Source organism: Poecilia reticulata, linkage group LG2 (genome assembly GCF_000633615.1).
Source record: "Poecilia reticulata strain Guanapo linkage group LG2, Guppy_female_1.0+MT, whole genome shotgun sequence".
In the NCBI taxonomy this organism is placed as follows: Eukaryota; Metazoa; Chordata; class Actinopteri; order Cyprinodontiformes; family Poeciliidae; genus Poecilia; species Poecilia reticulata.
In genome coordinates, this window is record NC_024332.1 from 38,905,743 (window position 1) to 38,929,631 (window position 23,889).

The 23,889-nt window shown below is 37.7% G+C and overlaps 2 protein-coding genes across 2 annotated transcripts in view; both read right to left on the reverse strand.

Moving 5' to 3' along the window:
- Positions 1–11,399: 11,399 nt before the first annotated feature.
- On the reverse strand, positions 11,400–17,357 carry umps (uridine monophosphate synthetase). The gene is made up of 10 exons (XM_008402702.2): positions 17,133–17,357; positions 15,895–16,048; positions 15,617–15,741; positions 15,325–15,512; positions 14,819–14,916; positions 14,589–14,749; positions 14,388–14,505; positions 14,114–14,289; positions 13,916–14,030; positions 11,400–13,560 (listed from the first exon to the last, which is right to left on the reverse strand). Exons 1-10 carry the CDS (start codon positions 17,280–17,282, stop codon positions 13,382–13,384), a joined length of 1,464 nt encoding a protein of 487 aa, XP_008400924.1. The 5' UTR covers positions 17,283–17,357; the 3' UTR covers positions 11,400–13,381.
- Positions 17,358–18,728: 1,371 nt separating this feature from the next.
- The window catches only part of fn1a (fibronectin 1a), a 34,317-nt gene continuing 29,156 nt past the window's right edge, over positions 18,729–23,889 (reverse strand). The window contains exons 41-49 of the mRNA XM_008402690.2: positions 23,104–23,218; positions 22,769–22,988; positions 22,038–22,208; positions 21,808–21,946; positions 21,544–21,711; positions 20,783–20,908; positions 20,565–20,671; positions 19,503–19,622; positions 18,729–19,232 (exon numbers count right to left, since the gene is read on the reverse strand). Coding sequence (XP_008400912.1) covers positions 19,164–19,232; positions 19,503–19,622; positions 20,565–20,671; positions 20,783–20,908; positions 21,544–21,711; positions 21,808–21,946; positions 22,038–22,208; positions 22,769–22,988; positions 23,104–23,218 — 1,235 coding nt within the window. The 3' untranslated portion in view covers positions 18,729–19,163. The remainder of the gene's footprint in view (positions 19,233–19,502; positions 19,623–20,564; positions 20,672–20,782; positions 20,909–21,543; positions 21,712–21,807; positions 21,947–22,037; positions 22,209–22,768; positions 22,989–23,103; positions 23,219–23,889) is intronic.

Below are 23,889 nucleotides of genomic sequence, written 5' to 3' on the forward strand. Positions count from 1 at the left end.
CCCAGCAGCCTTGCACACTCAGCAGCTGAGCAGGCCGCCTGAAAGGGCAGCATTAGCCTGGTGCTTTGTGGAGGCTCCAGAGCACCATTGTCCTCAGAGCCCCAAACTGACTTAGTCATCAATACGGCAGCCATGGCTGTTGGCAACCTGACCCGGGACTATACAATGGCAACGCACTGACACGACAGTTTGATTGGTGTAGCGGGATAATAGAGACATTCTGGGAGCTGATCCCCACTCTCCCTGCCGTAGGTAAACTGAATCCTAAACTCTAGGTGGGGAGAGGGGTTTAGGCGTCCCGCACAGTGAGTACTTGGGTGTGTGTTGATTTCATTWACGGAGCCTGTTTCCTTCTGTACCAGGGTATGCTGGTCAGCTGGAGGAAGTGATGCACTAACGCAGTGAAGGTTTCTCTGGCTCTGCCCCGGAGAATTTGGGTTATTTGCGTCCCGTCTTACACAGAGACAATTATTAGACCCGTGACCATAAGACATGATGACATGGTGATACATGGAGAATGGAGATGCAGATTTAGAACTAAACCAAATATAATTTGAAGATACTGCAAGTATTATTAGCACAAGTTCAGTCACTGTAACAAGCACTGCAAGTAAAGATGTAAAAACACAGAAAAATACCTTACAACTTAATTTTAGGACTTAAAGTTTTTTTCAGTCACTTTGATGTTTAGCTTTAGTATTTTATTGTACTATCATGTTATTTTCTTCTGGTTGCTGGCATGTTATGTCGTTGTGTTTCCCTTGTTTTGAGWATTACATTTAGTATTACTTTGTGCTCTGCTTTTATTATGGTTTGCTAGTTTCCAGCATTTGACTTTGGTGTTTAATTGTGACTTGTCCTCATTGCCCCAGTTCACACWTCCCCACAGTTGCATTGCATTCAGTTAATTTCACTCACCTGCTCCTCATTACTCCTGCACGCTCCCTGTTTTTAAACACTGCTTGCTGGATTCTCCTGTTGTTCTCCATCATGTTTCCTGTGGTTGACCTGTTGAATCCTCAAYGTATGACAAATCTGTCCTTTATGTTTCAAATTTGTGTGTCATTTAATTTCCCTTTGTGATCAAAAGAGCATTTTTGAATTTAAATTGAATTTGAACATAGTTATTTGTAAGTTCGCTCAACTGGTTTTCTTATTAAAATAATTTTTTGTGCCTTCCTCCTGAATGCATTTGGGTTCATTCCAACAACAAAACATGATGCGCCTTTTATTGTAGCATAGCAGTATAATCTCCCATGGAACATTTTAAATAAAAACAAACCTGTAATTTACTGTCATACTCAATAAATTTCATTAYTGAAAGTTCATTTATTTCAGTAACTTATTTCACCAAGTTAAACGCATTCAAAATGTACATTTAATSTGACAAATAAGTGTAATTCAAATGCATATTTTAATTTATTGAGCATGACTCMAAATATATTTATTCAWTTATGTAAAAAAACATGTTTTACACAAATTATGATGATTATAAATGRTTATTACGCCACCTTATAGAGTACAGGRATTGGCGAAGGATTTATGGTTGGAGGAAGGGTCTTTAGGTCTCATTTTATCTTATGGACCATCTTGCCTCAATAATAACCAGGTTATGTTATCTACATGTCAACTGGTTGCATGGAAGTCATGCTAGAATTTTTATTTTTTTTTGCCTGACCATTACAAAGGTAAACATGTAAACACTACAACTGTGCTCCTTATTAGATAAAAATAAGATTCTTTTAATTGATATYAAATTCTCAAGGAGGTTTTGTAGTGAAACAAAGGAGTAAAATGTGGAAAATGAAGCTTATGTGAACAGTTTAATAGGGTGRCCAATATGTGATGATGTGGGACTGTTTATTACTCACGGAGGTGTGGCTTCTTAAACCTAACCTTAACTCTGACCTTCATCAACAAAAGACTGGTAGCCTCTGCTAGAAAACTGARAAGTGAGTCGTCRCATGGTTTTTTAGTAGGATGGTCAAGAGATCTATTGGTACATTAAAATTGGCCAGTAAAGTACATAACAGACATACAAACAACATGGWAATAAAACATRTATCTAGATCAACACAGGAATGGTTCAGTACGCAAAACCTGTCTTGTTTCATGATCATATCAGTCATGAGGCCTAAATCCTATTGAAAATATTGGGTGAAATGATGGAGATGTGAATATAACAAGAAGATACAGGAATGCAGATTATTCTAGATTATATTGTGCAAATTAGAAGATTATGATATTAAATTAGCTAGACACGCTTGTACAAATTATAGCAGAGTAAATAAATGGTGATATTGTTTGAAATAATTTCTTATCAATGTGGTGCCCTCTTATTATATTCTTAGCTTAAGAGGGTTACTTGTCTTTCAAATGGGTGGCAACAACTGTGTMTTGTATTCTAATTAAAAATAAACTGTAACCACAGTATTTTCCTCATGTTTTTCCTCATGGTTTCATTCTGAATGTTGTTAATTTTGAAGYCTTACTAATGGTATTTTTTAAAGATAATTTGATGGATAAGTGAAGTTYAACAGAAGYATAAATTTAGAGTAGTTTTAAATAAATGMATGGCTGTAAAGGTAMGCTTTTTACTGYAATAATCACCCTAGGATRTTTATATTAGGTCATTCTAAAAGCATTACAGCATTGYTTTGTGCTGCTATTTCATTTAGTTTTTACMCAGTGGGGAAACAACATATGTGTATTGCAAGATTTAACTGCAATAGTTTATTTATTTAAACTGTGAAAATAATAGATAATCAATCCCAAAGCGTTGAGATGCATTTTTGAGTTTGAACATGTGTTTTCTTTAGCATCAGTGACATCTAGTGGCAATTATCAGCATGACATTCTGGTGGGGAAAGAGTACAAATCTCTTTATGCTGCAAATAATGAAGCATTCGCTTTTCCGTTTGTTATCTACTTATCTTTGTATGGATTTCTCCTTAAAATGAAATCATTTCATCAATGCGAAACTACCTTTTCTTTCAAACTGATGGTGACAKTCTGCAGAATTAATATGCTGWTTTGTTGCTTRTTAAACTTTTAGACATCTGCTGGTTTCCTGGACTTGCTGCATTCATAAATTCAGTTTTTAAAATCTTTYTTCTCTCCCTGAATATTGTATTTGATGGAGTTCTTAGTAACTTTGGTCATCTGTGGAGCGAGGGTTTTCACCTGTAGGGTATGTGGGCTGTTTACTTGTATGAACAGCTTTCTCTTTGTCTGATGTTGGCCCGTTCATTGTCCTTCTCTCTACATGTGTGTCCATTAGTGTGTGTCAGCCTGCTTGCACCCAGAGCAGGTGATGAGCAGGTGAAAGGCTTATATAGACACAGATGTTGTGTGCGCGCGTGTGCATGAGTGTGTGCATCTGCTTGTGTGTGCGTGTGTATGTGTGTGTGCTTACATTACTCATGGTGTGAGGTACAACTCTGTTTACCTTGTCAGGTTGCCTCAACCTGTCGTGCTTTTCAGACAAAAAACTAAGAAACATGATGGCAAGTTTCTGTTAGATGAGTTATTAAATTTTAATGTTGCATCCACTGAAAATAATTAAAACAGAACGTGTATTGCCTTAACAATCGGGACTTTGTTTGTTTGTCTTGGGGGTTGGGACAGGAAGTATACTTTCCTTTTTCTTCCACCGGGTTTGATTAGATGAATCATCCCTACTTCGTTACTCACACAGCCTACACAAGAAATAACAATAATTAAAATTTTTACTTCTAACTSCAATCTGTTACTCTACCCATGACTGTGAAAATTATACTTTGYCTGAACCTCTGGTTCTATTCTGAAAAATGTAACCCAGAAGTAACACACCTCAGCAACTCATTTCCCTGTGAAATACAGCTGGGAGGAGGGAATTTGCATGTGTGGGGGGGTCAGTGGAGTCGGTACAGAGCTAGCACTGTGTGGTCCTACTTTGAATCCTTATCTGGCTGCATAACAAGTCCATTCATGTGTTTAAACTGGTCAAATGACTCATCTCATCTACCAGTTACTACATCACTCATATATATATACGGTATTCATATGTTTTTACTTCAGTTTCACTAGAAAAATGTAAAGCAACAGCTTAAAACTGTGGTGATTTTAACTTGTCTCTTTCCAGAACTTAAATGTTGTCATCTTCATTTTGATCATTTATAAATAACTGGGGCAGGTGCCTGTCTCCACCGGTCATGGAGCAAGAGGCAGAGTCCACCCCAAACAGGCCGCCAGTCAACCACAGGAGGAAGCCAGTGTACTGTATGTAGTTGTAAAACATAGTGGGCCAATACAATAGAATTTGTCTTTTTCTGACTGATGGCCATTGTCTCAAATTTAGAGGAACTGCCTTTCATTTAGATATAAACATAAATAGGTTGTCTCCTGGTTGAAAGTTTGGGCCTGTTTTAAACTCTGGAGTGACAAGCCTTGTCACTTATACACATTTGTGATAATGCTGCCTTAAACTACCGTTTTATTGTTCAAAATCAAAAATAATCCTACATCAGTCCTTTATTTTTTGTGTGTCTTCTCAAACCCTCAGTCAATCATGGTAGATGGCCTCTTGTACTGAGCCAGGTTCTGGTTCTGTTGGAGTTTTCTGCCTGTTAATAGTCAGGTTTTCCTAGTCACTGTCACTACGGATACTCAGCATAAGGGATTGCTGTAAAGTCAACGACACAATGCAAGCAATTGTCTAGATGGTGGCCAAGTGGAGTGAATGCTGCTAGCTGATTAACTTGATGCAATCTGCTGGGTTTCCTTAGAAACTTTTTAACTTTTTACTTTAAATAATTAACTGGGTTTAATAAACTGGAATGTGTTTGTGATTGAAGTGAAATTATTTTGTAAAGTGCCTCAAGATGTCAGTTGTTGGAAATTGGTACTATATAGATAATCTAATATTAATTCAATTTCCTTGGTAAATGTATTTTTTACCCATTGTGAAAATGTTGCCAATTGTTGTCTCCATTTCCAGGAATTCTGTATGACAGGTTTTCATTTTCTTTTTGTTCACTCAGAAGGTACTGCACAAGCTTTACACACAGATGACAAAATATTCCTGATTATTTGAATTGTTATTTCAAGATTCAATTTGGGATCTTAGACTTAATTACTTCCATTTGCTTCTTTGTACCCACACTAACACACACGCGCGCGCACGCACAAAACTCTTTGTATATCCACACATAAGCACTCTGACATGTAGATTGCCCTGAGCAAATGCCCTCCTCCAGCTGGAACATTACCATGGGGACTAATCCAGGTAAGGATGATGTGAGCAGGACATCTGCTCGTGCCACCTCCACTTGCTGGACACCTAAGCAGCTGGACAGAAAAACACTGAAAGAATATTCGATAGGTTTGAACATTTCCTATGATAGCCTCCATGAGTTACCATTGGTGTTGGAAGTGGGAAAACAGAAACGCTGTCTCTGTATTAAAGGGTGACGACAGGCACCCACACAAGGCTGTTTGCACTCTCAGTTTATATTGTAACGGAGAACATTTAGCTGTAAAGTGTAAGACCAGATGTCAGTGCTAAAACACACTCTCTTAAGGTCTAAAAGAAAGCTTTTTCAAGACCAGAWCCTCTTTGATCATCAATCAATCTGCTCATTCAGTGTTACAGCAGCAGAGAGCAAAAAGAAGCATCTCCTGGGAGACAGAGCAGGCCTTAGGCATTTGCATGACTCTTCATTATCAGTAACTGTCAGAGGAAACAGCCAGCAGGCAGCACACGCACACACACACACGCACACACACACACACACACACACACACACACACACGCACACACACACAAACTAACTAACACAGCCTCTGGGTAGCACTCACTCCTCTCCACCATAAACAGATAGTACAACAGAGTTGGACAGGCACCACAAATGCAATCATGCTGATGCTGCAGAGATACAACAAGTGCTGCTAATGTCTCAGTTTGGCCCAGCAGAGCAGAGTTTAAAGGGTCACTGAAGACAGTGGTAGACGTAATGAAATGAGACAATTCAACTGTCAGGGGCAGACGTGTGTTAGCTCAATTTTGTAAATTGCCAGTTTATTGGGTAATTYCAGTGTTAAAAGAAAGGGAGACCTTCTGAAGAGTAACAGAAACTAAATGCAAAATAAAGATTTTGGWAGTTGTAGAAAATACAACCAATAACATAAAATTGGTAAAGGTATACATAATGTATTTTTCTAACAGCGAGTTTAAAAAGCCTTGCAATGAAATTCAAACTCTTACTTTTMATTTTTCGGCACGTTACAGTCAAAAACGTTAATGTATTTTATTGTTATTTTATGTGATAAACTATAAATAAATAAGAATCTGTAAAGTCTGATGTATATATGTACTCCACTTCCTTTATTCTGTTACCCCTAAGTAAAATTCAGTGCAACGAATTGCCTTCCAAAGTCACCTACACAGTAAATAGTCTACTTGTGTGTAATTTGTTTTAATCTAACTACCACTATYTCTGAAGATCTCACTAGTTTGTYAGAAAAGATTAGTGAAAAATCGTTATAAGGAACACATCTGATAATTCAGATATRAAATTGCAGAAAGTGCTACAGTGGGGCTTATAAACCACTATTCACAGCTTTAAGCGYTTCATTGAGCMTTATTCAAGCTAACATCCGAAAATGTGTAGCATGKATGGTCAAAACATAGCCATCTAAGCTAACARGCCAAACAAGGGGACCATTCATTAGAGAAGTAGCAAAAAGTCATATTGTATCTTTGGAGGATCTGGAGAAATCCACAGCTCAGGTAGGAGAGCTGTGGATCTCCCACCTGAGAAAACAACTCAGGGAGTTGTTCTCCCAACTAATTGTTGAACAGCTAATTGTTGTGCATGCTACAAATCTGACCTTTATGGAACAATAACAACAGGAAGATCATTATTTAAGGGGGCTTTACAAAATCATGTTSTCCTTCCAATCTTGACTTATTTTGCAAAGAAGATTGGACAAAAATATTAGTTACTGGATGTGAAAATCTGGAAGTGTAAAAGAGCAGCAGCTGTAACTACAGTGAAAGTACCTTCTCACCATGGCTGAAAACAAATGCATGCCGCACTTTTCAGGTTTGTATTTTTCAAGGTTTCTGAAACCAGAATGTTGTTTTCTTTCTATGCCACAATTATGCTTTACATTGTGCTGCTCTGTCACATAAATMTAAATAAAACACACTTAAGGTTGTGGTTACAAAGTGAAAAATATGAAAACTATTGAAGGAGGGCACTTTAGTTACATTTGTATGGCACTAAATAAATATTATACAACTTTAATACAAAAAAATAGTCTATTTTGGCTAACAGCAGTATTTTCAGTGGGTCAGTCTACACCTTGAGTCTTAAACAAATGACTTCTGCAGGCTAACACTGGGAGCTGGAAGGACGGGTGTAGCAAAAGCAAGGACCAGTTGGGACAGTCGTTTTAAAATGGAAGCAAAGTAACCAGGATACTAAGGAGTGTAAGCCATCTACCTTCCACGGGCTTTAAGCAAATATTGACTGGAGAATCAAGCAGAGGCAAGGAGGCTCTCAGCTACAGCCTGACATGMAGGCGAGGTCAGGCTTTCTAATGATAAGGTGAGGCTATAGGAGTTTTCTGGAACAATAAAAGATGATGGGGATTTAAAGGAGACATGAAGACAATATTAGGGTGATAATATGCATGAAACAGAAAAAGACAAACTTGTAGACATGGTTTGATGTCAGTTTTTTTTTTGACAAAACCCTAAGGTTACTTTCAAGCATAAAAAATTTTTTTCAAGTATTTTTAGATGGATATGTGTAGTAAATATCTCCAGTTATAGGTAGCTATTGTGTACAAAACATTATGTAAAATTTTTTTATTTTTTTGCAATTTATTATCAAACAACTAAAACTGCATTATGCTGAATATAGAAAAACGTATCATTGAATGGCATAGGAGCAGCAATGGTTCAGCATCCTGGTGACAGATGGCTTGTATCAGATCTGTGTGTGTGTGTGCGCGCGTGTGTGTGCAGTTAATGTTTAGTTAATGATTAACATAACCTCCTATTAAGGCCACCTCTCTGGCCTGCCTGAGGTCTCGCTTTGTTACGCAGAAAATGATTAGTGATGAGCAGACCCCCACAGTGGAAAAAAAAAACATGCTCCATGAATTTGCCAATGGGAAAATGATTATCAAAAGCACACTAAAGGAGGGAGATAAAGAGATTATCACCCCCAGGTCTTGGTAAATGTCAACCTCTTCAGCACAGGTGGGTCTTTTTTTTTTCTTTTTTTTTTGTACTGGTTTCCAGTTCAAATAGAATTCAATGTACATATATACGAGACACAGATTTACAATCTTACATTTGCATCTTTTACTTCTTCATATGAGACTACAATAAAAGTTGCTCTGACGGAACCTACAAAAACTTTACTGGAAAAAAGACTATACTAACTTTGGAAACAACATTAGTCTTAGCTGCTTTCTTTCATCTAAAAACTGTGGAAACAATGAGTTAGTCTGAGCTGCTYCCTTTAGAGCAGCAACTGCTGCCAGCTGTATGCAAATAAGACAATGTACCTGCTCGGTGAAATAAAGGCTGCAACACACCTGGTGGCAGTTACTAAAAGAATTATTATCATGGAGATCTCAGATGAAATACTGGCTCTAACTTTACTCTTTATGCATTTTCTTTCGGTTTTTACAGAGCTTTATGAGTCATACTGGTGCTTCTTATCAGTTTCTTATATGCGACAAAATGATTGGAAGAAGAGTTTGGAGCAGCATTCATCTCATTTGCGCAGTCCAAGTCCAAAAGTCAAACTTCGTGCCTTTTCCAGATGCCCACCCGTACCTGCGTAACGCGAGCCGAACGAACAAAACTTCATCTTCAGGTATTGTACGTGAGGCTCAACGTGAAGCAAATACAGAGAAAAGTGAGGAAAAGTCACACATGGTGCGGCGTGATGCTGTTCTGGAACATAGCAGCTGGCGTTGCTCTTCTCCACTGTCTGAAAGGGGGAAAGGTTTTAAAAAACAAAATAAATTAGAAAAAAATATCGAATAGCACCTRGAAACTGGTGAAAGAATTGATGCTCTGCATGAACTTACGGCCTACCTTTAGAAGAAGTAAAGCAATAAAGGAMGGGAAATGTGCAAGCTTGGTCCCCACCTTTCCCACGCATTGAATGTGTGCCTTTTGTGACAGGTATGCACCTTTTATACTTCCCCACGCTCCCCCCTCACCCCTCCATCCTCCTGTCTCCTCCCCTGTTAGTGGATCCTCTGGGCGCAGACACCTGTCGCACGGTGCGTTGCTCTGATCCAATATTGACATAAAGAGGGAGGGGCACGCGTGTGTGTGTGCGTAAAACACGCGCGCCCAAAATGAATTATTCCAAAGCGCGCGCCCTCCTCCTCCTCCTCCTCCTCTTCCTGCTCCGGTGTGCCAGGCAACGACATGTATGACCTCTGCGCCTGCACTGAACTGTAAAAAGCCTCATTGTAACGTAGCTACCTGACGACAAGCTCAAGCCKTGCTACACCGCTTCTGTTCTGGGATTATTTTCATACACTTTGCCTTGCAAATGCCTGCGTGGAGCTGACGGCTCACTTTGTTCCACAACTTTTTGAAGGAAGGTTGACTTGCGGTTGTGTAGATTGGGATGGATTTTAGTTCACAAATTCAGAAATCCAACCAGAGGTACAAAGTTGTTTATTTTATGTGGGGAGTCTGAAAAATCCTGGCATTACGTGGAAAATAAAATTTGCCCACCTTGTTAAATCATACATAAATTGCGTTTAAGAATATTTCTTTTGTCAATTTCACTTCCTGTGCTGTCCTCATTACTGTTGGACCAAAAAAAAAAAAAAAATGGAAAAAAAATCTATCAGTTAAGCAGAACCTGTCTGTCACGCAGAGAGCTAAAAGTCAACACATATTATTATTTAAAGCTAAACATCACAMATTAATTATCAACATTTCTAAGGCTTTGGGATTTTTGGCTGCCAGCCCACACTGACAGCCATTATCCACAAATGAAGAAAATATGAACATTCATCAAAGTGGCTGGCCTACAAGAATTTATCCAAGAGTTCAACAACTTATCCACGAGATCATAAATAAACCCAGAATGTCTTAACCACTTCAGGTCACATTTTGTGCTGTTAAGGACAGAGTTCATAATTCTCCAGTGAGAAAGAGACTTGGCAAGAATTATGGTTCCAAGGTCTGAACTTTCTGATCAGTAGAAAGACCAAAAATAAAACCATCTTAATGTTCCTAAAGGGTGATAGTGCCCAGTCCCCATTGACTTACTGGACAAGCAAATAACCAACAGAAAACTCAGTCATGGCCATCGCCTTCTCAATTCTCATCTCCCCTCAGTGCTGTGTCACGGATTTCTCCCATTGAGCTTGATTTCTCCAGTTGAATTTCAAATGTGTACTGAATAGAAAGAGAAGTTCTGAACAACTGACATTGAGTTTCTGCACTGTTTTAGAAATGTAGTTTGTCTATGGTTATAGTTTGGCAAAGGCAGAATTAGGAATTAAACCATTCAATCTGTGTTGGCCACGATTCCAAATATTGATCAATTAAAGTTGGAACAAGAGGAATGTAGAAAACATTTTATTTCATGCAAATATCTTGTAGCCCTTATCCACAAGGGCATGTYTTCAGTGCRTACAGCTTCATCAAGTTGGCGTATTACATCCATCACRAATCTACGTCTCCAGCAAGCAATCGTTCWMAATAGACAAGGTCCAGACTCTGTGAGGGAAAGCATTGAACATTTGTGATGGTTTTTACCAGTCTCAGTCAAGATGCAACTTACAAAATCTTCTCAAAGACTGAAGGGTACCCAGAGCATGGGAGCCGTATCATTGATGTCAAAATGCACGACTGGCTATAGATAATCCTTCCACAACAGAAGATCACACATCACACTCACCAGACAGCCAGTCAATAAGAKATCTGCATGTCTGCTACAAATTGGCAGGTCCTCCTCTAATGTATGGGTTAATAGGTCGTACATAGTAAGAGAAATGCATTGAATTAGAGAGTAAACATACCCCCAGGGTACTTTTAAAATTAGATTCTATACTAATGGGTAATTTTTGCAGGTTAAATTACAGGAACAGATATTGGGGAAAAAAAACTATGTGAGGATAACATCATGAGAATAAACACGTATATACTTATTATCCTTTAGAGATGCTGGGTGGTGACTTGTAACAGGCTGCATATGAAAAAAAAAACAAGAAAAACATCTCACACCTTAAAGTGAGGAGTGGAGCAAACTTTCCTTAGAAAAATGCCTGAAGCTTATGGATGGCWAGAAGCATCTCAATTAGGTAATTTCAGCCAAAGTAAGTTACTTATTGCTTATTCTACATTTATGTTCGCATTAATTAGCTAAAGAGTAGAACAAGGTTAGTAGTTTATTGCAATTAATCCCTTTTTGATTGCAGAGATCAAAAAGTAGATTAAACATCAGTATCTGAACATGATTTAGTACTCTAAAATGCATAAATGTCTCCACGAGGCTTATCTACAAATGTGAAATGCAAAAGAAAAGATGTTAAAATGCTATTAAAAAAACAGAATTTACTTATAATCGGCAGCAAATCACTCATTTAAAAGTATGTAGATATTTTCATATCACATTTGTCTTCCAACTCAAGATTTTGCCGATCTAAAGCAAACTAAAGCATGCAGAAATYACATTTTAACATTGACAAGCTTTTTTGCACATTACATTAAAAATAACATAAAAACATTTTTCACAGGGTTTAAACCTTCTAACTTAAATAATCAATRTACATTAACTGAAATCAGGAATTGTATTTAATTASAATTAAATTACTATTAAAGCTCAACATTTTTGAACAGGACAACAACAGATTACACATACCAATCGTGGCTACATATTCTTGTAATCATGGCCTTAAAAAATTTGTTTTCAGTGCTGGCCATGCAGAAATGTGTCTCACTAGGTCCTAAGATAAAAAAAAAGAAAAAAAAAAGAGAAGAAGTACAGAATGTCAAAAGCCTCTCTGGTTATTTGTGGAAATCAACATTTATTTATTTAGTAATACAGTTTGTTTTTAATAGTTTCCTAGCTTTGGGAAGCTCTTAAAGCAAATTGCATACATTTCCTGTATGTATCAAACTCTTGTTTCCATGAAATACAAAGATCTAACACCAGTAACGTAAAAATAACATTTTATCAAGTAAAGCCCGCAGGACAACACTGGCCCTGTACAGAAGCAGCTACAGTACAAAACTCAATTTGTCTCATTTTACAAGCAGTTTCAGTGATTTAATGTGTCGTAGTTCAAACACCCATCAAATCAGGTCGTAACTCATGGGCTGCCTAATTTTACGTTATATTACGAAGAATGGATGGCAAACATTGGTCCTCAATACAGCAATAAATCAGGTTGTGTTCACTTCGGCTCTTCAGTCAACAGCAATTCGATGTCATAAAGCTGTCCTAAAGCACTGTTAGATTGATAATACAATTATTAAGTAGGCCTCACACTGTAAAAGTTGTTCACATTTTTAGGAGTGTTCTTAAAAAATTTCTGATACTAACCATGAAAACAAAAGATCAAACACATAGGTGGCCAAGTTCAAATTTCTTCTAATACTTTGAGTTTGAGTTAGAAAAAAATACTGCAGCAAAGATACTGTGTTTTAAAATGCCATGAAATCAAATCAACCTATCATAGTCACCAGTGATTATTTGTAGTAAATCAGGGTAAATCTTGTTGGAGCAACAGGAAATCATATCAAAGGACGATGACAGAAAAAGAGGTATTTTGATCAGCTGATCAAAAACGAAAAAAATTAAATCAAAAGTTTTTCCTGTGATCAAATGCATCAAAACTAAGAACTCCCACCAATTTCAGAATATAAACACATCAACTGGCAGAATGCGCAGCAATGCGCTCTATTGAGGGATGCTTAGTTTGATGCATACAATAAACTGATAATTTTTTTGATTTAAATGGATTCAAAATGACTACCTCCATCTCCCTCTGTAGAGGCTACAGCACATTAAAACTGAAAATTGATATTGGCCAGGAAAAGCCTGATCTGTGATCTCTACACTTTTGCATTCCTGCTTTAGCAGCAAAGCCTTCAGGAACTTTCACAAAACTGAAAATTGAAGGGTGATACATATTTCATATCACTTATATGAAATCACTGATTAAAAAAAGAAACAAACAAAAAAAAAACAACACTTTCTTTAGATAGGTATGTTTCATACAAAAAATGAGATGTAACCACGTGTTACCAATACGTGTTGGTTGAAATGTCCCCTGAATGTTTGCTGTCCACCTATACAGACAGTTAGTTGTAGTTCAACACAATGATGAAACTCCTGAGATCTTACTGGTCGCTCTGACCCAATCTCCTCTTGTAGGCATCCCAGCCCGACTTTCTATACGACTCGGTAGCTTCGAGCCTATCAGACGCCTCCAAAATGCCTCGTCCCACAATGATGACATCTGAGCCTTTGTTGTAGATTACGTCCTCTGGGGTTGTGTACTGTTGGCCCATCAAATCCCCTGGGTGACAAAAAACAAACACAGGGGGATCAGGAAAGTTGTGAATAAGAGAGATGAATGAGAGGGTCAAAAAATAATTTCTAAAGCAACAGCACCACCTTGTGTTGGAAAAGTGTCATTAAATCTTTGAAATAATGAAAAAAGACTAAAAAGACATTTTAAATTACCATCAATGAAGGTTTCATGATCATATAATTGTATAAACTATTAAACAAAAGAAGTGTAAAAAACAATGCTATCCGTCATACATCTCTACACACCAGAACACCTAAATCATGAAACCTGTTGAACAAAGAAATTCAGATCCTGGCAGTTTTCCACAAGAAACAACAAACTGACAAGATGTGAAGTTTACCTCCAGTCTTTATCTGCACACCTGGAGTCATGTGGAGAAATTCTGGTTTTTCAGTCATCTTGGAACCACAGATGAATCCAATTACAAAGTCTGAGTTTTCCTCTGCCATCTTCACCTGGAGAGAGAAGAAACAAAGCTGCAGTAAACCCTGAAGCATCATGTATTGTGACAAGAAGACCTCAGCAGAAAGGTGCTTACCACAGCTTGTGTGTATTCACCAGTAGCCAGAGAGCCTTGGGAGCTCATCTGTGCAATGAGCAAACAGCCTCGGCCCAGAGGCTTCCCCACAGCGCTCAAGCCCTTCACGACCCCGGGCCCCGGCACAGCGTGGGCGTTGACGATGTGGGACCAAGACGAGATCCGGAACACACCGCCTGGAGTGAACAAACACCAAKTCAGCTCAACTGTRAAAATATTTTATACATCTGGTTGCTCTTTCGAAGAAAGGAAGAACTGTCTAACGTGATCTCACCCTCATACTGATGCTTGACTGTATTTCCAATGTCAGCAAACTTGCGGTCTTCAAAGATGAGAAAGTTGTGTTCTTCAGCCACAGCTTGGAGTTTCTGGCTGAACTCTTCTGTGAAATCCTGATGGTTCACAAAAAAAAAAAAACCCATGAGTTTAAGTGATTCAACAAAGTTCTTTAAGCAACAAAGTGCTTCTCTTCTACCTTCAGGATGTCACAGTGAGTCTTCAACATGCAGATCTTTGGACCGAGAGACTCGGCCAGCTGGAGCAGCTCCTTGCTGCTCGTCACGTCAGCGGAGACGCAAAGGTTGGACTCCTTCTCCTCCATGATCTTGAGCAGTTTAGATGCCAGGGGGTGAATTTCTGCAAACCAACTGATGTTAGAATAGCAAATGAGCAAGCCATTTGATTTAGTAGATAGATATTACGTACTTGGCAGCTCTGCTCTGTCTGCATAGCTCAAAATTTGCTTTGGTTCCACACACGGCTTCTTGGGAGCTGGAGAATCACTGCCGTTTGTCTTCTTAGGCCTGAAAGACACACAATAAACATGAAGCTAACTCAGTGTGACCTGCAGAAGTATTTTGATTTTTATATCTTGCAGCAAGGCAACCACTAGCTTCACTGCATTTTGGGGGGGAAACCCAAAGTAGAGCATACTTGAGAAGTGGAAGAAAAAAAAATTAACAATATTTTCAAAAGTTTTTGCAAAAGAAATGTATTGTTTTAACAAACCCAAAATAAAGTCAGAACAACAAATCACAGAAGAGACTTAATGTTGCCAACACTTATCTCAAAAAGAAAAAAAAAAGTGTTAATTAAGCATAAATTGAGAACCGGAAAACTAGCTATATTTATGATTTTTTAAGGCCCAAAAGGATGACTTTCTCAGTTCTGACAGCCACCCAGCAGAAAAACAATAAAAACCCTTTCAGTACCTGAAAGTGTTGTTGTCCATGATGAACTTGCGGACACTCTGCGCTGTCGGGGCGTCGATGCGTTCAGCTGCAAGCAGCACATCCAGCAGCTTAAACATGGAGATGATGGGCAGGAGCCGAATTCCCCGAGATGCTAACATGTCCACCCCGCCTTGCTCCCTGTCCATCAACACAATGGCATCTGTCACCTTGAACATGTAGAACAGAGACATCCCATGAACATCACGCCGTTTAGAAGAATTTATTTGAAAAAGCTTCGTGTTGCAGTGTCTAAACGTCAGTGATTGTTCACCTTCAGCCCCTCTTTATGGAGAACCTCTGCCGTCTCCAGGATGCTGCTGCCGCTGGTCACTGTGTCCTCAATGATTAAACACGTATCTCCCTCACAAAATGACCCCTCCACCATCTTCTTAGTTCCTACAGGAAGGTTACATAAGAAAGATGTAGGGGACAAACTGACTGCCAGCTGGGCCTTGCTATGYAAGAAAACTCACCAAAAATAGTGTATTTCTAATTAGAAACTAGCCTGACTCTGTGATTTGAGAGCTTGATAAATTGAGATAGGCTCACCGTAGTCCTTGGCCTCTTTCCGCCTGATGAGCATGGGCAGTTCGTGTCTTGAGCAGATAATCGTGGCCAAAGGCAGGGCCGTGTACGGAACCCCACACACCGAGTTAAACTGAAGGTTCTCTTCCTGCGCTCGCTGGTAGATGACGCTCGAAACCTGTGAAGAAAAGCAGAAYGAAAGGTGTTTGGTGGCCTTCACTAAAGCTGCATGCTCAGTTCTCCGATCTGCATATGAARGTCCCACATCGTTTTAACAATTGCTGAAATGTAGCTATAAGTTTCCTTCCTCCACAAACACAAGACGAGCCATGTGGAAAAGGTGCAGTCATAGGTGTAAGACCGATCCCCTCTCATGCCTTCAGGTTATTTACACAAGYCCCTGCAAAAACCAGGGAAACTGAAACCTTTTAATTGCAGATATGAATGTTTAGAGTCTGTTTTTCTTCTAATTATAACCTTGTCTCCTCTTTGATCTGCACTTTGTTYAACAGGGATAGAGAGTTTACAATCTTTTTCGAGACTAAACGGTAGTGGTCATGGCCTTTGAGCCTTGGTACTGTGGGTCACCKGGGTGTTTAGTTAACTGSACTTCTTTCCATCTTTCCATCTATCAATTACTGCAGCTTTTTCTTTATTTACCTATATACTTTCTTTCAAACAAATACCATGACATAGAGGATCTTTAATACAGTTACTTCTGTAATTCAATATTTCATTCATGCTGTTCAAATGCATCACTAATTCAAAATGTATATTTTAAACAATAGTYCCMMCYWMMWTTKRAMMWTTYYYCMWKKTTWMYKSCCYTWAGAGAGAAAATGTATCATGTTGAGCCTATCACATCGATGAAAAAGTTGCTGCAATGTAGTTTACAAAGAAGAACAGCTTTCAAAAATTATTGCAGAACCGCAGATTATTTCATGCATTTGCACAGATAACATTGCTCTCTTTCTGAACCAGATCAATCCAAACAGAGTCAAGTCACCACTGATAAGCAGTTTCACAAATAAAGTCTACAAAATTTCGATAAAGCCAGTGATTTGCTGAAAATCAATCCATTAAGARGACTTTGTCGCGCTCGTGTAGATAAACCAATACCAACAAAGATTAATTTAGATTATTTTGTAGGTTTTTAACCTGGAAACAAAGGCCAGGCGAAGTTTTCTGGAGTTTATGCCATATTTTGATAGTTTCAACCCAAGCATGCGCTGTTTAGCGGGAAGGACTTTACACGTGCTTACCTGGTTCATCAGAGCAGGGTGGGAAACCAGAACCCTCAGGTCGATATAAATCGGTGTCAGCAAGCCGCTCTTTAGCTTGTACTCTCCGAACTTTACTGCGTTCACATCGTGCAGTTTCAGGATTAAACTGTCAATAGAAACATCCGCCATTGTTGGGTGTTCAGGAGCTACTTTTCTCAAAACTTAATCTGAAACACGGTTCCTCCCCTAGGAAACGGCTAAAAATCAACTTCCGTGTCATCCTTTCAGATTAAGTGACAAGAATCTTCGACACAGTGGGCAGTAAGTGGATAAACAACTACAAAATAAATTATATTGCGTGACTAAAGTATGTTTTCCGAAAGTATTTTACGTCCTCTATTTACAAAACCTACGGTTGTGTCGTCTTATACGATAAATACTAACAATAGAATGGGTGTTGGTATTAACATTCAGGATTATGACACTATAAAAATAAAAAAAGGTAGAAAAAACCATCTTTCTCAAGTCCGAAATAATCTTTAAAAAAAAAAAAAAAACATTTTATGACGCTTGCTTGTTTTATTCTGAAAACCTGTCTACTAAAATATGACGCCATCTTGCTCAGGGCAAGAATTGAGAGTGAGACATTAAAACTCTAAATTATGTATTAATTTGGTTGAAAGATTAATCTTAACTTTAATATACATGCAAAATCTCCTTGCTTCTTTATATGTAGTAAACTTTAGTACTATAAGACACGTAAAGAATGCATCCTTCAGATAATTGATAAAAAAAAATGCGATAGTTTAAACAAACTGATTAAGACTACATTAACATAACATAATCACACCACATACTGTATTTATCTGTATTCTGCAGCATGTAATACTTTTATAAAGAGAAAATGACCACCACATTATTTTCTTTTGGATTTATTAAAAAGGTTCGGTCCACAGTAGTTCAGAGTCTGGCAACAATATTATTAACAAAACAAAAGAAAAACCAAAAACAGTAAATAAAAATAAAGTTTACACCCCAAAAATAGCACTGAGCAAAATGCCTAAGTAGAAAGGGATAAATAGAAGTAAAGACTTTAAAAATACAAACATGTAATTTAAACAGATTTCGTTTGCAAATTTATCAACAGTTTTGGTCAGTGAGCTTTGAGTTTAAATTTTTTTTTTAAAAAGGTTATCTATTTCCTTATTTTAAGAAAATACTTATTGTCAGCTACAGATGATGTCCACATCTGATGAATAAAAAAAAAAAATGTACACAGTAAAACGGCTGGTAAATATAATACCACACCAAAAGTAACAGTGCTTATTTTTCTAAAAGGAAGGTTTGTTTAGTTCATTTTTTTCTTTTCATTTAAAAAGCAGAGTTGGCAAATGAATTCCTAAACTGCCCAACATAAAGCAGCACACTGACCACAGAAAGACAGAACACCTGAAAGTAGATTTAAGAAACAATAAAATACTGTATGGCTTTGCAATTTCTTTTCATAAAAAATATTTTTGATTTGGAAATATTTTGACATTTGAAAAATGCAAGTTTTTGTAAAATGTTTTTTGAATATTGAATTAATTTGTTTCAGTGGCACAAAAATAAGCAAGATGTAAATTGTTAAAACAATTTTAAAATGTTTTCTGTATATTTTTGCCTATCTTCAGATATATTTTTGTTTTAGCAGGAGAAATAAAATTTTTAGAATTACTCCAAAACCCCTTGTTTCTGTGTGCAGCGCAGTATGTTTTGTGAATGCGAGTTTAAGGTGACATTGCAGGAGTATTTGTGATGTGAAAGATTTGTGTAAAAAATAAAAAAATAAAATAAAGTGTTAAAAATTCTCCACTTTTTGCTGGAAATTATAGAGAATCAAATCACTCCAGATCTTTGATAAGGCACAGAGTTCTTTAAGGCACAAAATGTAGGTGCGGTGAAAATCCTTAAGGCACAAATGTGATGGAAATGTTGCTTCTTGATGCAGCAGGAGGAAGCTTCCTTCTTGAAGTGATGACATTTTAAAGGGTTTCACTTCACGATTCCTCCTTTCTTCCCACACCTTTTCTACTCTAAGGGGCTTTGAGCATCTGCTAGCAGCTCTGGATTTAAACATTCAATCGGACACTGGATGTTCTGAAAGAAAACAAGAAAATGGGTTTTATTGCTATCTGGGATTAATAGAATCACAAACACATTCTTAAAAGGTACACAATGCAAACCTTTTCCAGCTGGCACTTTTTTATTTATTTATTTTTTGCACTACTACAAAATGCTCAAACCATACATAAAAAAAAAGTTAATCAATCATCACAAAATAAGTTCCTGATGCTCAGTTCAGTACAACAAAACAGAGTTTCATAGATCAACTCAATATCCTTTGTAAGAGCAAAAACATCCACTGACCAGTTTACGTAGAGCATTTTCCCTGTAGCGCTGGAAGGCATCTAAGCCACCAGGCTGCAAGACCTCAGCCTCCACATTGGTTTGTCCTCCAGGCCTTCTGCAGTTCTCACATCGCCAGCCCTTTACGAGGAGTTAAATAATACAGTCAACGCAAAAATAAAAGCTTTCTGACCATTAAATATATAAATGTTATGACCATCTGGTGCCTTTTAGTGCACCCAGACCAAACAAAGTCCAGCAGACACAAACAATCAAACAAAAGTTCATACAGTTTCTTTTAAGAGTTTTTTTTAGACAATGCTAAACTATGCACATAGATTATGCACATAGACAAGATTAAAGAGTGCTGTGAAAAATGTAGAAATTCAATTTTCCAATCAAAATGTACACTGTGATTGCTAAGAGGTTTCCAACAACAATACTCTTGTTTGGTGTGGACACTGTGCTGTTACAGAGGGAAGAACACTATTAGTTAGGCATTTCAAGTAACAGTATGGCTTTTAAAAAACAATGTTTGAGGAAGCACAAATGCATTAAGAATTTGGTTGAAAATGTGTACTTTATGAAGCATATCGACTTCATATGTATTCTGCCATATGACCCCTCAGCAGATTACAGGAAACCAATAAGCTTCTCCATTCTTTTGAACATTTGACCTTTTTGAGCCTTTTTTAAAAAACTCTGTGCCACGTAACGTCAACTCTCCTCCTTGCAGAAATAATGACTGATCGATTCTTTCTAAAAATTTAATTTTCTAACCTTTTTTTTTACAATTTTGTTTTCTTACAAGAAATACTGAATCATTCATAGCACCTCTACTTTATTTTTTTGCGAACTTTACACAGACATTACATGTATAACATGGGAGGAGGGAAGTCTAAAAAGCAGCCATGATGCAAAAAAATGGAAGAGCCAGACACTTTAAAAATGCTTTAATGATTTCCCCCTTTCCTGGATCACAGATCTTTGACCCAAACTGTTTTTTTGTCACACAAAAAATAATAACAAGGCTCAAAACTTTTGCATTACCACCAGGACTAAGGCATTGCAGCCTCATCTCACCTGTTGTCCTCCATAGCAGGTACAAGTACAGATGGCACCCATGTATTCCTTCTGCCACTGGTTCCCAACTTGGTGCATTTTTCCATCATCATAGCAAGTGGATTCATCTGGAAAATAAAGCAGAGTAATAAAGATCAACGAAAAACAATTTACACGATAATAAAGCGGGAGTATATAATAATTTGAGATTTACAGAGTTAAAAAATCTGAGTACTTACGTGGTTCGCATTTGAACTCTCCTTTCCCGTTGCCCAGACAGGTGCAGCTCATCATATGACCGTTCTCAGCACGACGATCCCACTTTTCTCCAATGCGGTAATTATTGCCGTTGTCATGGCACCACTCTGTGAAAGGGAGCAGGGCCAAACAAAGGCAGAGATATTTAGAAAAGAGAGAAGGAGAGGATAGAGTCAGAGAGAAGAGGTAGATAAAGTTGTCATGAAAAAAAAAGACAATTAGTTCAATACATGTGAGAAGACTCTCTTTAAAGAGTGAATTTATTTATATTAAACAAACATAAAACTCTCAGTGAAGTTGTCTAATTATGTTTAGAATAAACTTTTTTGTTATTCTCAGAGTGAAGTATCAAATCCAGTGATTCTGACCCGTAAATCAGCAGACAATCCCAGTTCCTGGTATTGTCATGTTAGCTGTTTTATGGACAATACAAGTAACTGAGTTCTGATGCTTAGACAGAGCAGAGAGTTTGGCATGGGCAGCCTTCGGGCTTCAAAACACAAACCAAGGTGCCCACGCATGAATATCTGCAGCACATAGAGCATTCCTCTGTCACCTTCTATGGCATTTAATTCACAGCTAAGGAATTTATACTGAGGATAGTATTTCATGTTTATTGCCAGCATTTAATCTCAGTTCGCTGAGCAATACTACTTTAATAAATTCCTTTTGTGTAAAAATGCCGCAGTGAGTTATTGAGTGTTTGCAAAGCACTGCAGAGATGGGTTAGTAAGCCACTCACTGGATGAATCACACCTAAAGTGACCGCTGCCAAGCCCCAGGCACCGGCACCACAGCTTGAAGCCCGTCTCGGACATGCGCTCCCACTCAGAGCCCACCTGGTGGTACGTGTGCGTGAACGTGTCGTAGCACACGTCTCCATTGGTGGTAACAGGAATGTCATCTGGAACTTCAAGAGGAATAAAAAAAAAGAAGTGAATTCATGCAGTCTTGTTAAAAATTTAGATGGAATGTTAACATCGAATTTAGAAAAAAAATTCTCTACCTGCATTGCCAACAGTGACAACTTCCTCCAGAACGGTCTGTTTGTCTCCATCCTTCACAGCCTCTACGACAACATTATAGGATGCTCCAGACGTCAGTCCGATCAGGGTGGCGCTGTTGGAGGTGCCTGGCAGGCGCATCTGAGTATCAAACAAGGAGGCTTAGCTGTGACCACTACTTTAGATTTCATGTATATTAATATATATTAAAAAAAAAAAAGTCCATGAAAACCTGAATGCCTCCTTCCTCCAGGTCTGTAATTGGGCTGCAGGACACCTTGTACTCAGTGGTTTCAGGGACAGGTTGCCAGGAAATGGTTGTGATTGTCTTTGCTTCTTGGGGCAGCTCTGTTTCGTTGTCAGGGAAGCCGAAAGCGAGACCAGGCAGTGGGGTGTCGCTCACCTACGGGTTCCAAAATAGGACATGAAGGCAAAGTTAACTCATTAATAAACAGAAGACAAACAGTTCTGGCCACATTCTAAATATTAAAAGAAAATACGATTGCACATGACAATAATAGTCATCACCATGAGCAAATCTTATACTTTTACATATTTGACCTTAAATATTTTGCATGTTAGAAAATGCTAAAAGCTATTAAAATGTAAACTTATGTAAACTTGGTAATTTAAAATAGTAAAACAACATTAGAATTTTCTAAAACAGCAGGTCAAAGTGTTTTGAAAATCCAAACTTGTAAAATGGACACTATAATCTGATCAGTGAATCTCTACAGCTATGAAGGGGCCCAAACCTCATTGCATTAAAGGTTGCTTAGAACTGTAAGCTTTGTTAAAAGGAACTGTGCCTGAAGAATGCAACAATGAATGTGCGCACCTGAAAATAAGTAAAAAATTTTAAAGAAAAATTTGAAATTCTTAGTCTTGGTTGACTAAGACGTTCCTAATCTGATCGCATATGTTATGCGATCAGATTAGGAACGTAATACAAATATTACACACCTTGACCAGGGGTACTCTGTTTCCATCAGGACCAGCTACAGGAATATAAATCAGGGGCTCTCTGAGTGTGGGTCTCTGGCCTTCCTTGGGTCCACCGTAGGGACTAGGAAGTCCAACATTTGGGCCCAAGTTCTGATACTCTGTATAAATGTGCTGCCCCTGCTGGCCCGGTTGGTTCTGACCACTTGTGCCAGCCAGATGGACATGGTTAGAGTCAAAACTGAAAAAAAGAGAAATGCATGCAAATGAGAACAAAAAGTGTGCTAAAATGTGTTTTAAAACAATCCCAGATATATGATCAAATCATTTTCATCAGGTTTTTGTTTATGCCTCACATCTTTTCGTTCAAGGTCTCTGGAACATCCAGGATGTCAGTGCTGGGCCGATGGGGAAGTTGAGGCAGTTCAGGTACCAACATCTGATGAACAGTGGAATAGTCTGCAGCTGGCTCTGATTTTACAAAGAGACACATAAATGTAAGAAGGAAATACTTTAACCAACTTTATCTGAACAACACCAAAAAATAATTCTGGCCTAAACTGCGCCAGTTAAAATAGAGCAACAAAGTCTTTAAAAAATACAAACATGTAACATATAATCTGTCTTTTTCATTAAAAAAAGAAAAAAGCATAGCAATCCATATGATTCTAGTATAGTTTTCTTTTTTTTTCTTGCTAAAGTCACCAGTTTATTGTGTTGTCATTTAGTTGTGACAATCTGGAATTTCACTGCCTTTTGAAAATACAATTTAAAACCGACTAGTTGCTTAAATACATTTTGAATAGTTTACGAAATGTTAGCTGGAAAAAATATTCCATTTTATTTGTTTAAACACAACTTGTTTGTGTGATTACATGGCAGAAATGTCCAGAAAGATTAACTTAGTGTAGTTATTTAACAGCTATTCTAAACCACTAGAGGGCAACACTGACTAGATAAAAAACACACCAGGTTAAACTACAAATATAAGTCAAGACACCATTAAGTTATGTTTATTATAATGTTTTATTTATAATTTTCAAACTATGTTTACTAATAACAATTATGTTACATGCACAACAGAAAAGCTACGATCTTGCAAAATTTAAAAAAGCTGTTAAAAAAAAAAAAATAAAAAATAA